The following is a 14,402-nucleotide window of genomic DNA, read 5'->3' as shown; positions in this document are numbered from 1 at the left end:
CAGTCAAATGAACATTTTATTGCAAATAATCTAACACGTTATTTATATAAGGATTCACCATGGAAACTTTGGAAATCTCACTTCGTATACAATGCATGAACAGGTTATGGACAATGTGTTTTCGCAATCAAATAACGCCTCTGTGCAGACGAAATTAAATACTAGTAGTCCATTAACATGTGTTTAAAGAACTTTTTATGAACGTCATTTTCAATCATAAACCTAATAATTGAGAAAGAAATAGATTTTACAATTGGTAAGAATCTTAACCCCTTTTAGTTCATAAGTACGCTGTTAATGTACGACGCATTTTCATTTCGGTTAGATTGTTATTCAGACTTTTCGATTGCTTATTCACACAGTGACATCCAAGTCTGTGAGCGTTAACCGCGTTTAAACAAAATCGACTCCCTTTGAGACGTTGACAACCTCGAGAGATTGAACATTTATAAACAAATTAGTAACACGGTTCTTTAAGAACAATCAAACCGAGGTCTGAATCCGCCAACCCGAACAACGAGATTATGATCTCATGATATGTGATAGCGTTTAAGTGCCTTTTTTAAGGTAAACGAGTTGGAAAGCATTGCGTGATTAATGAATGATTAATGAAAACAGGCGGTCTGTTTTGTTTTTTATGTGTTTCAATTATTACTTAATTGACAGACATACAATAAGGCTCGATCGATATCGTTACATAAAATGTTCCCTTTTTACGCAGTAAACATGCGATTTTATTCACGACTTAACTGCGTGCAGTTTCATGATATTAAGTAAATTATAGAAGCTAATGTTAACATTGACCCGAATCCTAACCCCTTACATTAATCAACCTTAACCTCAACCAACTAGCCCCTACTATAACCATTAACCCATAACAAAACCAGCTGGCCGAAAAATATAACCCTTCTTATATAACTCTTGCCACTTTATCTTAGCCTCACCAACTAACGGTAACCACATAACCAACCAACCAATCCAACTCTAACCATTTAACATAAGCCCTGCATGAGGCTGCTTGATGTGAAGCGTTCATCTTTCCCTAATCTTTACCATAAAAATAAAGCGGTAAAGGCGAGCTCTGTCATCTGGTCTATAGATCCGAGGATCGCGGGATCGAGTTTCGGCCCGGCCACATTACTTATCATGGGATTGTTCATGTTATTTCACCCCCAGTTGTCAGTTACTGGCATTAGTATGTGCACTTAGTAAGGTAAACAAGCGATCCATGTTTTAGTAGGTTATCAAGACGTTTACTCAACGCGCGTGTTTGTAAGAGAATCGAATATTTGAGTCATTCAAATCGACTGTCAGATTGTAATCCGAATAAGTTTATTTTTTATTTTTCTTGAGCATATTTCAAAAGGCCCATGTATGTATCATGAACTTTAGTTGGTAACAAACAACCAAATTGATAACAAACAAAAAGAAAGACTATAGCCTACAAACCCTTTCTAAACAATGCGCGACATTTCTTTGAAGCTTCTTCAGTGGACGCCCGCAGACGCCGCTCAGTACCAGCAGAAGAACACTCTCCCCGGCATCCATACCGTTGGGCCCAAGGATCGAACCTTCTACGTGGCCACAAAGGGCGAGGACCACGCAGCCGCTTCCGGTGCAACACAAACGTAAGTTTGCAAGAAAGCGTTAATATCATAATGTTGAGTGGGTAAACATGGTGTGAAATATGTTTACGAGGCGTGTTGTTTTGATGTACTGGTATTAAAGGTGCATTACTGTATTTGTCCATCATCAAAATGTGCATATACTATCGTTTCAATTATTTATTGCACTCTTTCATATGCATTTTTAATAAGAAAAAATTCCAATACTCTAAAATAATAACAAAAGCAAGTAAAAGTTTGATATCATATTTGGGTGTTTTTCCGAGCGGCGAATATGATTCAATTTGCGTCTTTGTGTACCAAGACACTTATCGGCTAATGCTTTTACTGCGCGCAGTCTGGTCTGTTGTTACTCTTCCCGCTAACAAGACAGCGATACCTTATATGATTTTAACCCATTTATGCCTAGCGTCTAGAAAAAAGGCCTTGGCAAACAGCGTAGACCCAGATGAGACGCCGCATGATGCGGCGTCTCATCAGGGTTTGCGCTGTTTGCTGAAAGGAATTTTTGTAAGAAATATTCTAAATATAGAAATAAATATACTAGACATCCCTAATTTTGGAAATAAATTGATCCAATTTAGAAGGATGGGAGAGTCCACTAGGCATAAATGGGTTAAAGCGGACAGAAGCGGAGGCTGGTCTAGAGTTACGCTGGCCGCATATGACATAAGATACATTTTCGCTTGACGCGGCTTATATAAACAACGTGATTATAGTTAAGGCATACGGATTACATTATTTGCTAAATACCCATGTTTAGTATGTTTCTATTGATCAAACTAGCGATTGTCATAGCATGATATCAAACAGGACTTCTAAGACTGGATTAACTATTATTATGCTCTACAGATAATAGTCATCCATCTTGACGGACCCATTCACCTTTATCATCACGGTTAAGAGGTTAATTCTAAAAAGTGCATTTGACAGAGTAGAGTTTAATACATGAAACTGCTGGCTTGTTATATAACCATTTCAAATTTGAAGGATCAAAGTACACTAAGACAAACCTTATTTGATCGTTAATTGTTTTTATTAACAATATTATATAAACAGAGATATCATCCAATGATTAGAGGTTAAACAATATCCTTGAAAACCAAATGTAGGAGCTTGATTGGTAAATTAACGTATTCTTCTTTGTAGCCATTGTTATTTTATTGTTTAGACAGGTTTACATAGTTTTACCATTGAACATAAATACCATAAGCATTGTTTATAAAGTACAAGATGAAAGCAACTCGTCAGGTCGTTATCACTTCATTTGTACAATTTAATCCTTAACCTACTCTACTATATTTCTACGCTTAATTGATTTGATTAACAAAGTTCTTGACCTCACCCCTCTGGTTCTGTTTCGCATAAGCACGGCGCTAGCAATAAAACATCATCTCGTAATATACGCACTTAAGCCATAACGTTAAGAGTACATGCACTTATGAACGTTAAAAAAAACGTATACTTGCATCTCCAGAGCAAACCATGTGTGGGTTTGAATCTTTTTGTTTTAAAACGTTCGATACTGTTCGCATTTAACTTAACGATTCGATTATCAAACTGTCAAAGAGGTCCGTTTTGAATAAACATGGCATTCACTAAAACATACTTTGCATTTTTCATTGCCCAGGCGTAATCGGATTAAAGATTGTCATGTATATGACGATGAGTATATCGTCGTGCGCAAATAGCGAACAAAATCGTTATCTCTGTGCGAGCCTTTTAATGAAAAGATCATCGGTGAAAATCACGATGATCGCAGACTTTAAGCCTCGTTTTACCTCTGCGCGGCTCATCTTTTAATAATTATAATGGGATGTACCTCCGGATATAATGATTATATTCATGAATTATTAATCTGTATTTGATTTTTCCGATTACTGACGTAGCGATAATTATTATTTACAATTATTCACGTCGCAAATGAATACGCTGAATAACAAAATATGTGCATGGTAAATCGTTACGAAATATACGTATTTAAACACTTCAATAGACCAAGTAAATTGAAAAAGATTCTTATACATGATATCTAAATGCTTTTATTGATTGTCATAAAATACAATGCGGTTGTTCAAACAGGAGACTATTGGATGCCCCTGTTATATTGGGTTGTTCAAACAGGAGACTATTGGATGCCACTGTTACATTGGGTTGTTCAAACAGGAGACTATTGGATGCCCCTGTTATATTGGGTTGTTCAAACAGGAGGCTATTGGATGCCACTGTTATATTGGGTTGTTCAAACAGGAGACTATTGGATGCCCCTGTTATATTGGGTTGTTCAAACAGGAGACTATTGGATGCCACTGTTATATTGGGTTGTTCAAACAGGAGACTATTGACTGCCACTGTTATGTTGGGTTGTTCAAACAGGAGACTATTGACTGCCACTGTTATGTTGGGTTGTTCAAACAGGAGACTATTGACTGCCACTGTTATGTTGGGTTGTTCAAACAGGAGACCAGTGGATGCCCCTGTTTTATTGATAAATAGTCTAATAGCGCGTATAATATTTAAAAGTACATACAATTATTTTGTTCACCTAACCAGAACGTGATGCACTTTTATACGCAAAAAAAATCGCGAGCTGTTTTATAACAACCCATATGTATGTTCATCAACATTTGCAAAGGTATATTTAAAGAGCTCGATGATATATCTTTGTTAGAAGTTTTAAAAAGATAATGAAGCGTATACTATATACATTTTTATCTACACAACCCAATGAAGTAATATGTATCACGAATATATTTAACACTATGAAGAATGCTAAACGATTTAAATGCGGCATGACCTTTTTAATGACAATGATTTGTTTTTTTATTAGGGCACATACAAATTGTCGTTTCAAATCAGCAAGCTCATATGATGGTTATAGTAGTTAACCCATTTATGCCTGGTGGACTCTCCCATCCTTCTAAATTTGATTTAAAAAAAATCCAAAATAAGGGATGTCTAGTATATTTATTTCTATATATAGAATTTTGTCTAGACGCTAGGCATAAATGGGTTAAAATAGTTAATTTTGAAGTCACATTTTATTCATTTCAGATTAATAAATTCATTTGTTAAAAAGAGTAAAAGGTACCTCTTTACACTACCGCTGTTTGCTAGATAAAGAGTGATAGTATAAGATTTTTAAGTGATGTAGCAGTATAAAGAACGTGGCTAGTTGATTTTAATTTCTTGCAAAAATTATACGCCAGTGTTAGTATTTCAAGCAAGTTTCATACCCCAGTTTAATGCAGTATTAGCTTAGCAGTCCAACGTTACCCGCATGTGCACGGATTGGAGCTGAAATTTAAAGGTGAAATTCCTTTACAAGTTTTCCTTTTTTTCCTGTCAGAAATGTGATTTTAGAAACATCTTTTGTCCGATTTTTGTCAAATAAGTGGAAACGAGATATTGTGATAATGTTATTGTTAAATGTAGCCATTTAAGTAAAGTATACTTACCGTATATATGTTAACTAATAAACAAAAAATCTTTAACCGTAATAATAGATCACCTGATTCGGCATTGCTTTTTCTGACCGAGGACGCGTCAGTGTGTTTAGTCTAAGTCATCAAAAAGAATCAGAAAGGTGTTCATGAAGTCATCTGTGTTCCGAACTCATTCATGTTTCCCGTTTTTTTCCACAGGAGTTAGCAATCTGAGCAGCGTTTACAATATAACAAAAATGAATTCAGGACTTAAAAAATACATGATCAGTTAATTATTGTTCTTAAGACGTGATCATTAAGAGAATTTAAGGAAATCCTTAAATTCCTGCTCGAAAAACAATGATGTATTTTGAGCATTTTTTAGCATTCAATCACCAAGTAAACTTTCAACATTCTAAGAATATTCTAAGAACAAACTATAGGTCGAGATCCCAAACAGACGTATCATCCAAATGCATTGTTTTGGGGGCTTTATTAATATTAATGTTAATCCATTTCAGATCAAAGATAGGTTCATCATCAAGTCTTTCTTCAGACGATCTCCGAATTCTCAATTCTGCAATTGGAAAACTTTACCGACATTTGCAACTAGCTCAAAAGGAACAGGAAATGACGTCAGTGGAAATGACAATTAAAGACGCCACCCAACAGAAAGAGAATATGAACGTTTTGACTCTTTCTCATGTGCAACCGGATGAATCGTTTCACGACATTGTGCTCAAAATAAGAAACTTTGAAAAGGAATTTCAGCGACAGAAGGTTCAGCAACTACGGGAGTTTAAACGGTAAGGGATCTCGACCAAATACATCTCTCTTTCAACAGCTGATTTGTCAACTCAATCGTTGGTTTTCTTCTACCATGCTGTTTTGCTGGTTTTTTTGTGAGGTGGGGGTTACATCCCTTTCTTAACATTTTAAGAAGGCACGTTATAGAAAAGTCTTCGTTGTTACTCACAATATTATACTATGACACATTTTGACACATGTTGTTGTAGAGCATTGGAGTTAGTTTTGTTTCGTATTTCCCGAACATGTTTCAACACACATGTTTTTGTTTTTAATTTGTTTGACCAACTTCAAAAGAAATAATAACATGCAGTATACTGTTTCGGTTTGTTTTGCTCAGGCTATACGGTCACTCCTTATAGAACATTCCCATACAAACCATGAGGAAAGCAAGTATAAGCAAAATTATCCGGGAACTTCGGGACAATTAAGGAGCACATACACAGACAGAGAGACAAATAGTTTAACCCATTTATGCCTTATGGATTCGCCCATCCATCTATATTTGATCAATTTATTTCCAAAATTAGGGATTTCTAGTATATTTATTTCTATATTTAGAATATTTCTTACAAAAATTCCTTTAAGCAAACAGCGCAGACCCTGATGAGACGCCGCATCATGCGGCGTCTCATCTGGGTCTATGCTGTTTGCCAAGGCCCTTTTTTCTAGACGCTGGGCATAAATGGATTAATCAGACTTATACAACAGTTTATCGTCATCATACTAAAATAAGCACATTATTTTCTGTCACGTGAATACGAATAACAACATAATATTATATAACATAAAAGTTATATCAAAATAACAAATACAAAGAACAAAATATGAAAGAACACGTAAGTTCAGTCGAAGGTGATGACATCTATTAAACAGTATTATTTAGGTTCGTATTTCTTATAACTAAAGCTTCTTGTATGTATTTACGTGCATTTGAAAACACTAATCTATCACGTGGAACTAACAACTTGTGGAATTTATACCCAGATGGGTTAATAAAAAATAAACGGCTAATACTATTTTTTCTTATCAGTGTAACAGCGGCAGATACATATAAAATGGTATTCGTCTTCTAAATCAACGGAATTACATAATTTAATATAAATGTCTCAGTAAAACTAAACGACAACTGAAAAATACAAAATTCTACATATACGGGTGAAAAATACTAAAATACAATACTTCGTAGCAAAGGTAATTAGAAATTATGTACATTGAGCACGGACCTTTAAGAAACTTTTTTTTATATGAGTCGTGTTCTGAGAAAAACTAGGCATAATGCATGTGCGTAAAGTGTCGTCCCAGATTAGCATGTGCAGTCCGCACAGGCTAATCAGGGACGAAACTTTCCGCTTTTATGACATTTATCGTTTAAATGAAGTCTCTTCTTTGCAAAAATCATATTTTGGCGGAAAGTGTCGTCTCTGATTAGCCTGTGTGGACTGCACAGGTTAATCTGGGACGACACTTTCCGCACATGCATTATGCCCATTTTTTTTTCAGAACACGACTCAATTTGTTATGGTGATTTAATGATTGAATCGACATGTGTACATGAAGCTGACATTGTTATAACTAATTATTGTTTTGTCTCCTAGGTTACAGGAGGAAATCAAACGCCTCAACAAGATTTCTGTGGACCTCAAGAAAGAAAATGAACGGTTAGACAATTTTGAAGCACATATTTATATTATAATGCATTTAAATATTCTCTTAAATGAGATTATATATAATACGGTGTATGGTATAACTTGATCTGTCTTAAATAAAAATTAAAACATACATTCGAATTATTGTCAAATGAAATGAGAAATGAGACGTTCCAAAAAGAGATTTGTAAGTAAAAACTTTTAATGTACCCCGATCTAATTTAGTTCTAATTTCTAACAGTTTATCGCAAACGAAATACATGTATATGTAAGGTGCATGTGTACACGATGGGTTTTTTTAATTTTAAAAATTACATTTTAGAATGAAGGGTGTTCAACCGATCATGTCCATAGCAAAAGGAAAACAAGTAGAGCGACTGGAAGAGAGGTAAATACATATTTGAAAAAAAGTTCATTATTTTATCGGATACATATATAAAACATGTACAGCTGTGTCATTTATAGTTGAATTACGCAATATGCAGACGTCTTGTACAAAAGTGCATCCTTCCTTAACGAAGCATTCTATTTTTGTATTATAGTTCTGCAATAAGTAAACATGATGGTGTATTGAAATGATTTGTATTTGTCTATTCATGCTTTCAGACACAGAACAGAAAAGAAAGACATGGAGGAGAAAATACACGAACTTGAGACCGGCATGAGGAGGGGCTTTGCTCAGTAAGGACTCAGCCTCGCTCTGGGAAACACGGTGTTTAATGCTAGTGTGTAAAGTGTCGTCCCAGATAAGCATGTGCCATCCGCACAGGCTAATCAGGGACGACACTTTTCGCCTAAACTAGATTTTTTAAAAGAAAAGACTATCTGTAAACAAAAATACCATAAAAGCGAAAAGTGTCGTCCCTGATTAGCCTGTGCGGACTGCACAGGCTAATCTGGGACGACACTTTACGCACATGCATTAATCCCCTCAGTCTTACTCTGGGAAAACGGTGTTTAATGCTAGTGTCGTCCAAGATAAGCCTGTGCTGACCATAAAAGCGATAAGCGTCGTCCCTGATTAGCCTGTTATTAGCCTGCGGACTGCACAGGCTCATCTGGGACGACACTTTACGCACATGCATTAAGCCTTTTTTCCAGTGCGAGGCTTAAATTCAAATTTAACTTAAATGTGATGACTAATTAATATAAGTGTGTTCTACAAATACTATTTAATTTGCAGTTGTAGTTTGACTTGTACTCTGTTATTGTATTTCGCAATGGTGGTCCCCTACGAATATATGAAACTTGGTTCTTCCGTGGACAACGACTTAACGTTACTCCCGTATACAAGTACATGGGGTTACTGTTGACTCCAAAGTTAAGCTGGAGCTCACCCCATGATAAACTAGCTTCCCAAGCACAAAAGGCACTATTTGCAATAAGAAATTATCAGAAACCATTTGGCTTTTTTCATGCAAAGGATTTATTTAAAATAATTGATACTGTGGTAAGGTCAATATTATGTTACGGTTCCCAAATATGGGGTTATGAGTACAGCCCAACTATTGAATCAATCCATAATATTTTTTGTAAAAAGTTCTTACATGTTCGTAAAAATACCAATACTTGCATGGTTTTGGGGGAATGTGGAAGACTCCCGCTATGTGTCACTTATTTTACCAACTGTATCAGGTACTGGTGTAAATTGTTAACTTTGACATATGATAGATACCCTAGGCAATGTTATATTATGCTTTAATCAATAGATGATGCTGGAAGAATTTGTTGGGCAACCAAAGTAAAAACTTTACTTTTTACATACGGTTTTGGATATGTGTGGATATCACAAGAAATTGGCTATTCTGATATATTTATCAAACTTTTCAGAAATAGATTGATTGACTGTTTTACTCAAAACTGGCATGACACCGTTAATAACTCAAGTCGATGTCACCATTATAGTCATTTTAAAACCCTACTTAATATTGAGCGATATTTGATAATAGAAATGCCAGTCAAACACAAAATTGCCTATGCTAAGTTTAGATGTTCAAATCATAAACTACATGTTGAAACTGGCAGACATCTGAATATTACATTCCAGAATCGCGTGTGTAATGTTTGTTCACAAATTAGTAATAATAGGACATATGTGGATTGTGAATATCATGCATTTTTCCATTGTGCTAAGTATTCAAGTATTACGAATCAGTTTCTGTTCAACTGGTATGACTCTGGTACTGAACTGAATTACTTCTATGACTTATTGTCAACGAATGATTTTGAAACTATTAGAAAATTAGCAGTGTATGTTTTCTATCTTATGAATTCTATAAAGACTAGATACATGTATTAACATTTACAACTTCACAATATTACTTTGACACATTTTTGCAAATTCTGTATATTACATGATAAGTATTTTGGGCCGGAGGCCTCTGTTTCTTTAATAAACTGTTGACTTGACTTGTTGAAAGGGAGAAAACTTGTTTAATTAAACGCAACATGCCGCTTAAGAGTGACGTAAATACAATTCAAAGATAATTAAATAACGTAAAAACTATTCAAAATACTTACAAATTGACTATATATTTCGCTTCCTGAATACCCATATTCCGGAAAGACACATGAGCAATCTATATGCATTATCAATGTATATTGTGTTTAACATTAATTTTGACAACTTTGATATTTGAACAAGTTCGATTTTCAATGATATTTACTATATAAAAAGTATATTTTATACTAACAATGTATACCTTTATATTCTAAAATGATTTGAGTCGTGTTCTGAGAAATCTGGGCTTATTGCATGTGCGTAAAGTGTCATCCCAGATAAGCCTGTGCAGTTCGCACAGGCTAATCAGGGAAGACACTTTCCGCTTTTATGGTATTTTTAGTTTCAAGGAAGTCACTCCTTACCGAAAATCAAGTTTAGGTGGAAAGTGTCGTCCCTGATTAGCCTGTGTGGACTGGTCAGGCTAATCTGGGATGACACTTTACGCACATGCATTAAGTCCAGTTTTCTCAGAACACGACTCATTTGATAATTGTTTGTTTTTGTGATTTGTTAAAATTATACTATATTCCTTAAAGTGCCTTGGGGATTTTTAGGTTTTTATAAGTTTTTTTTACAAACGATAATGTTAATTTATTATCAATACCAAATTAGACAATTTAATAGTGTAATTTCAACTTGCACATATTTGAAAATCGTTTCACATTTTAAAATTCTTAACAGGCTTCTTCACGGTAAGGAGGAAATCCGATCCCAAATCCGAACTGACGTGGACGATCTCACGACATCCATCAATCACCTTCATCACCTCGTGCTTGGCCACAAGTTTGACGTCACTTCCGTAAAATCCGGCGCCGACGACGACGAGCTGCTGCCGACAAAGGAGCTCCTGAACATGCTCACGAGCGTCGCCGGTGGGGTGCAGGTGCTCAAAATGAAGGCAACGGAACAAACTAAGTACATGCCCACTTGCAACCACTTTATTTTATTGCACTTTGATCCCGCGACTTCAAACAATATTGTCTTATTTTTACGACTGGAAATCAAAGTTTATCAGTATAAATACAGTGAATCCCGTTGGTCAAGATCGTAAGTCAATACAGTGTTTTCAATTGCGAACTCTATCCATTCTAGTTTTAAAAAGTTTAAACTCTAGTTACTTACTTGCGTACAAACAAATCAACATGAAGTTCGTGTAACATATGTGCAACTGGAGAAATTAACAGTCATACATTAAAACCAGTTTGTTTCTTCTGATTTACACAAAGAAATCATAATTTTAAAATTATTTGAATATTCAGCTTTATATAAGTTTCTAAGTATTATTAATATTTTTCGATCAAAAGGTTGCAGTAAAACGCAGTGCAACACTAGAACATGTTTGTATTACATAAAATACACATTATGCAATAATTGCACGTGCGTCCGAAAAAGATAAAAATAAAAGTTTGTATTGTGCGCCTAATCTGATTTGTGAAATATATTGTCTGCATTTGCTCTATGAGGCAAGAAAAAATGTTTTTCATTCTTTGCCGACACAGAAAGGTGGAAGACTTGATGACGTGGCGCCGCTGCCTCAAGGAAGTGGACCGCGAGATCACGCGCTTCTCGCGAGCGTATGCCGCCGACGCCGACGAGGACACTGACGTCAAGGACCCGACGCTGATCAACCAAGAAACGGACCCGTACATCATCCTGGCGTCCAGCAAGAACAAGCTGCAGAAGACGAAAGAAAACATCAGCATTAAGCTGAAAATGCATTCAGATACAGCCAGGTGGTGGCCGCATATTTATGTTTCTTTACACAATTGATTTTAAAGTAGCATTCTGAGTATATTTGTACATATTAGTAGCAGATCTGTTAAGATAAGTTTTATTGTTCCATGTGTAGTGTATTAACAAACAATGTATACATTTTAAGGGCTTTGAATAACTTAGTACAACTTTGTACAGTATGAACTAAAAAAAGAATTAAGAATTGCCGGTGTCCATGCATCACGACACTACAAACATTTAATCATAATTTTAATCATATCTTAAATATTTTGCAAATTTAACTCGTAGCTATCATGTCTTTAGATAAATTATTTAAATTGCCACCAAGTTTGAAATTTGTAGTCTTATGACCATCAGTATGATTTTAGACGACCGCTCTTCCCAAATAAGTAATTAATCTCTAATCTCACTGCTAGTTTGATGAAACGGAAGGAGCGCGACGCCAGCAAGTACCGGCAGAGTCTGGAGGAATTACAAGGGGAGATCATCAAGCTACACGAGCAGGTGCTCGCCGTGCAGATCCAGGACATCTCCATCTCTAAACCGGAGTTCGAGCGCCGCGCAGAGGCCGGCGACAAGTCCGACAGATCCGACGGGTCCGCCGACGAGCTCCCGGAAGCGGAGCGGCAAGAGCAGATGGACCTGATCGACAAGCTGCGGCAGATAGGCACCATGGTGAACCACTTTCAGCAGTAAGTCGACGTCCAGTTACAATTACAAGTTGCATATGACATTATACTTTTATTTCATTTCATTTAAATTTATAATTGAGCCGCGGCATGCGAAAATAGACCTTAGGACAATAGTCTGGCGTCAGATAGGCCTCTTCATATGTATACTCTGAAGTCATAATATCCGCTAACGAGGAAAACTTGCGTGACATTTCGCAAGTCGCATATGAAATAATTCCAATTATATACATACATTTTGCACAAAAAATATGACATAATACACATTTTTGCACTAAGCTGCTCACACATCAATGGAAAACATTATCTCAATATTGCATACTCCCAACTAATTAACTTTTAATCATTAGACAAAAATCCGAAAGACGAAGCAATATATTTCTAGTTTATTGATTGTTTCCGTCTTTCTGTTGGTCTACTGTCATTTGTCAAAGGAATGAATGCAGCAGGAAGAAAATGTTCAAATGACCTTATCAATCGTTATTTGATAAGTCACACGCGATTATGCCATAAAGCTTAAATGCACATGAGAGCGAGAGTTTGCTTGACTGAATTTAAAACATGAAATAAAAAGTTTCTCCGTCATTTTTATAATTGTCGATTTTTGGGTTATTTCTTTCTTTTTCGCAATGCTTTGTCAAATGTTTTGGTATGTTTGGGTTAATCTATATTTTTAATCATTCTTTGTTGGTATGGTGATTACGTGGATGATGCGTTTACTGCATTTAGAAGAAAGGTTCCCTCAATTTGAATATGAAGAAATTAGCTAATTTGCTGTCCTTTTAAAGGAGTCTTAAATCAGTTATTGGGATTGTAATATTTGCTTCCCTTTGACAAAGTCAAGACATCAATATTGATATGATATCGCAATGACTCGTTTCAAAACAGCGATTAAGTTAGCTCTATTATCATTGTTCTTTTTATTAACACATTTATATACATTTGCTATCTCATGGAGCGTTTGTTATTGAAAAGTAACCATACAAAGCAATACTACGTGACTTGCCTTGACAATTTTTCAAGTTAAATTCTGGAAAAATAGTTACACATCCTAAGCTAGTCAATAGAACAAGAAAAAAACTTATAAGAGCCTTTATATTTACACTTGCTTTCATATCAGATTGATTATCGACCGGACCAGTGTTCTGAACAAGATGGAGAACGACATGCTTCCGCTGAAAATCCGCGTGAACCGTTTGCACGAGGAGATCACGAAAACGATGACGTCATCAGATTCGCCTGACCCAGCAGACGACATAATGCGCACGCGACGTTCGTTCTCTCCCGCGGATGCGAGTTCAAGCGTGATTTCAAAAGAGATCGCGAACATGCTCACCAAACTATCGAAAATGGAACTTTCCATACGACATTTACTGGACACCTATTCGGCAAATCTCGATCGAGTGTCCGTTTAATGTGAAGTGAAAACTTTCTTTATTACATTCAAACATTCTTCTACGCTTTCCATTTTTCAATATACATTCACTGTGTGTTTGTTTTTGTTACAACTAAATGAAAGAAATGAATGTTTAGAAAGTTGTGAAACACTTTTCATCGCTTTTTGGCCTGTTTTCAAAACACAGGAATGTACGGGCGTTTTTATTCAATCATTGAACATGTGAACGACAACGTAAATTTCACATTATTTTCATATATTTGATCAACTTAACAATATGAAATTTATGATATCAACTTTACATGTGATAACCGTGTGATATTTTTTTACGTAAATATGTTCGTGTTTTTTTTTAAATAAATATTTGTTATCAGATTTGTACTATTTGCCATCTGATTTTTTATATGGTTTTATGAGTCCACGACTGTGCCTGTGTGATTTTCTTTGCGTGTTGTTTTTTCAGTGACGCCATACGTCTTGTACCGTGATGTTATTGTTTGTGTCGTCTTCACGACAAATCATGTTATCGAAATTTCATGAAGCATCAATAATAAACGTGTTTTTTTTTCAAGTA

At 35.6% G+C, this 14,402-nt stretch overlaps 1 protein-coding gene across 5 annotated transcripts in view; it reads left to right on the top strand.

Annotated features, from left to right (window-relative positions):
- LOC127879504 (uveal autoantigen with coiled-coil domains and ankyrin repeats-like) overlaps positions 1 to 14,402 on the top strand; it is a 49,048-nt gene extending 34,646 nt beyond the window's left edge. For all 5 annotated transcript variants that reach the window (XM_052426370.1, XM_052426368.1, XM_052426367.1 and 2 more), the window contains exons 4-12: positions 1,483 to 1,628; positions 5,572 to 5,856; positions 7,456 to 7,518; positions 7,829 to 7,894; positions 8,113 to 8,187; positions 10,691 to 10,924; positions 11,509 to 11,742; positions 12,160 to 12,435; positions 13,553 to 14,402. In XM_052426370.1, the coding sequence (XP_052282330.1) occupies positions 1,483 to 1,628; positions 5,572 to 5,856; positions 7,456 to 7,518; positions 7,829 to 7,894; positions 8,113 to 8,187; positions 10,691 to 10,924; positions 11,509 to 11,742; positions 12,160 to 12,435; positions 13,553 to 13,847 (1,674 nt within the window). In that variant the 3' untranslated portion in view covers positions 13,848 to 14,402. The remainder of the gene's footprint in view (positions 1 to 1,482; positions 1,629 to 5,571; positions 5,857 to 7,455; positions 7,519 to 7,828; positions 7,895 to 8,112; positions 8,188 to 10,690; positions 10,925 to 11,508; positions 11,743 to 12,159; positions 12,436 to 13,552) is intronic.

This window comes from Dreissena polymorpha, chromosome 4 (assembly GCF_020536995.1).
Source record: "Dreissena polymorpha isolate Duluth1 chromosome 4, UMN_Dpol_1.0, whole genome shotgun sequence".
NCBI lineage: Eukaryota > Metazoa > Mollusca > Bivalvia > Myida > Dreissenidae > Dreissena > Dreissena polymorpha.
This window is presented reverse-complemented; position numbering and strand designations above follow the sequence as displayed.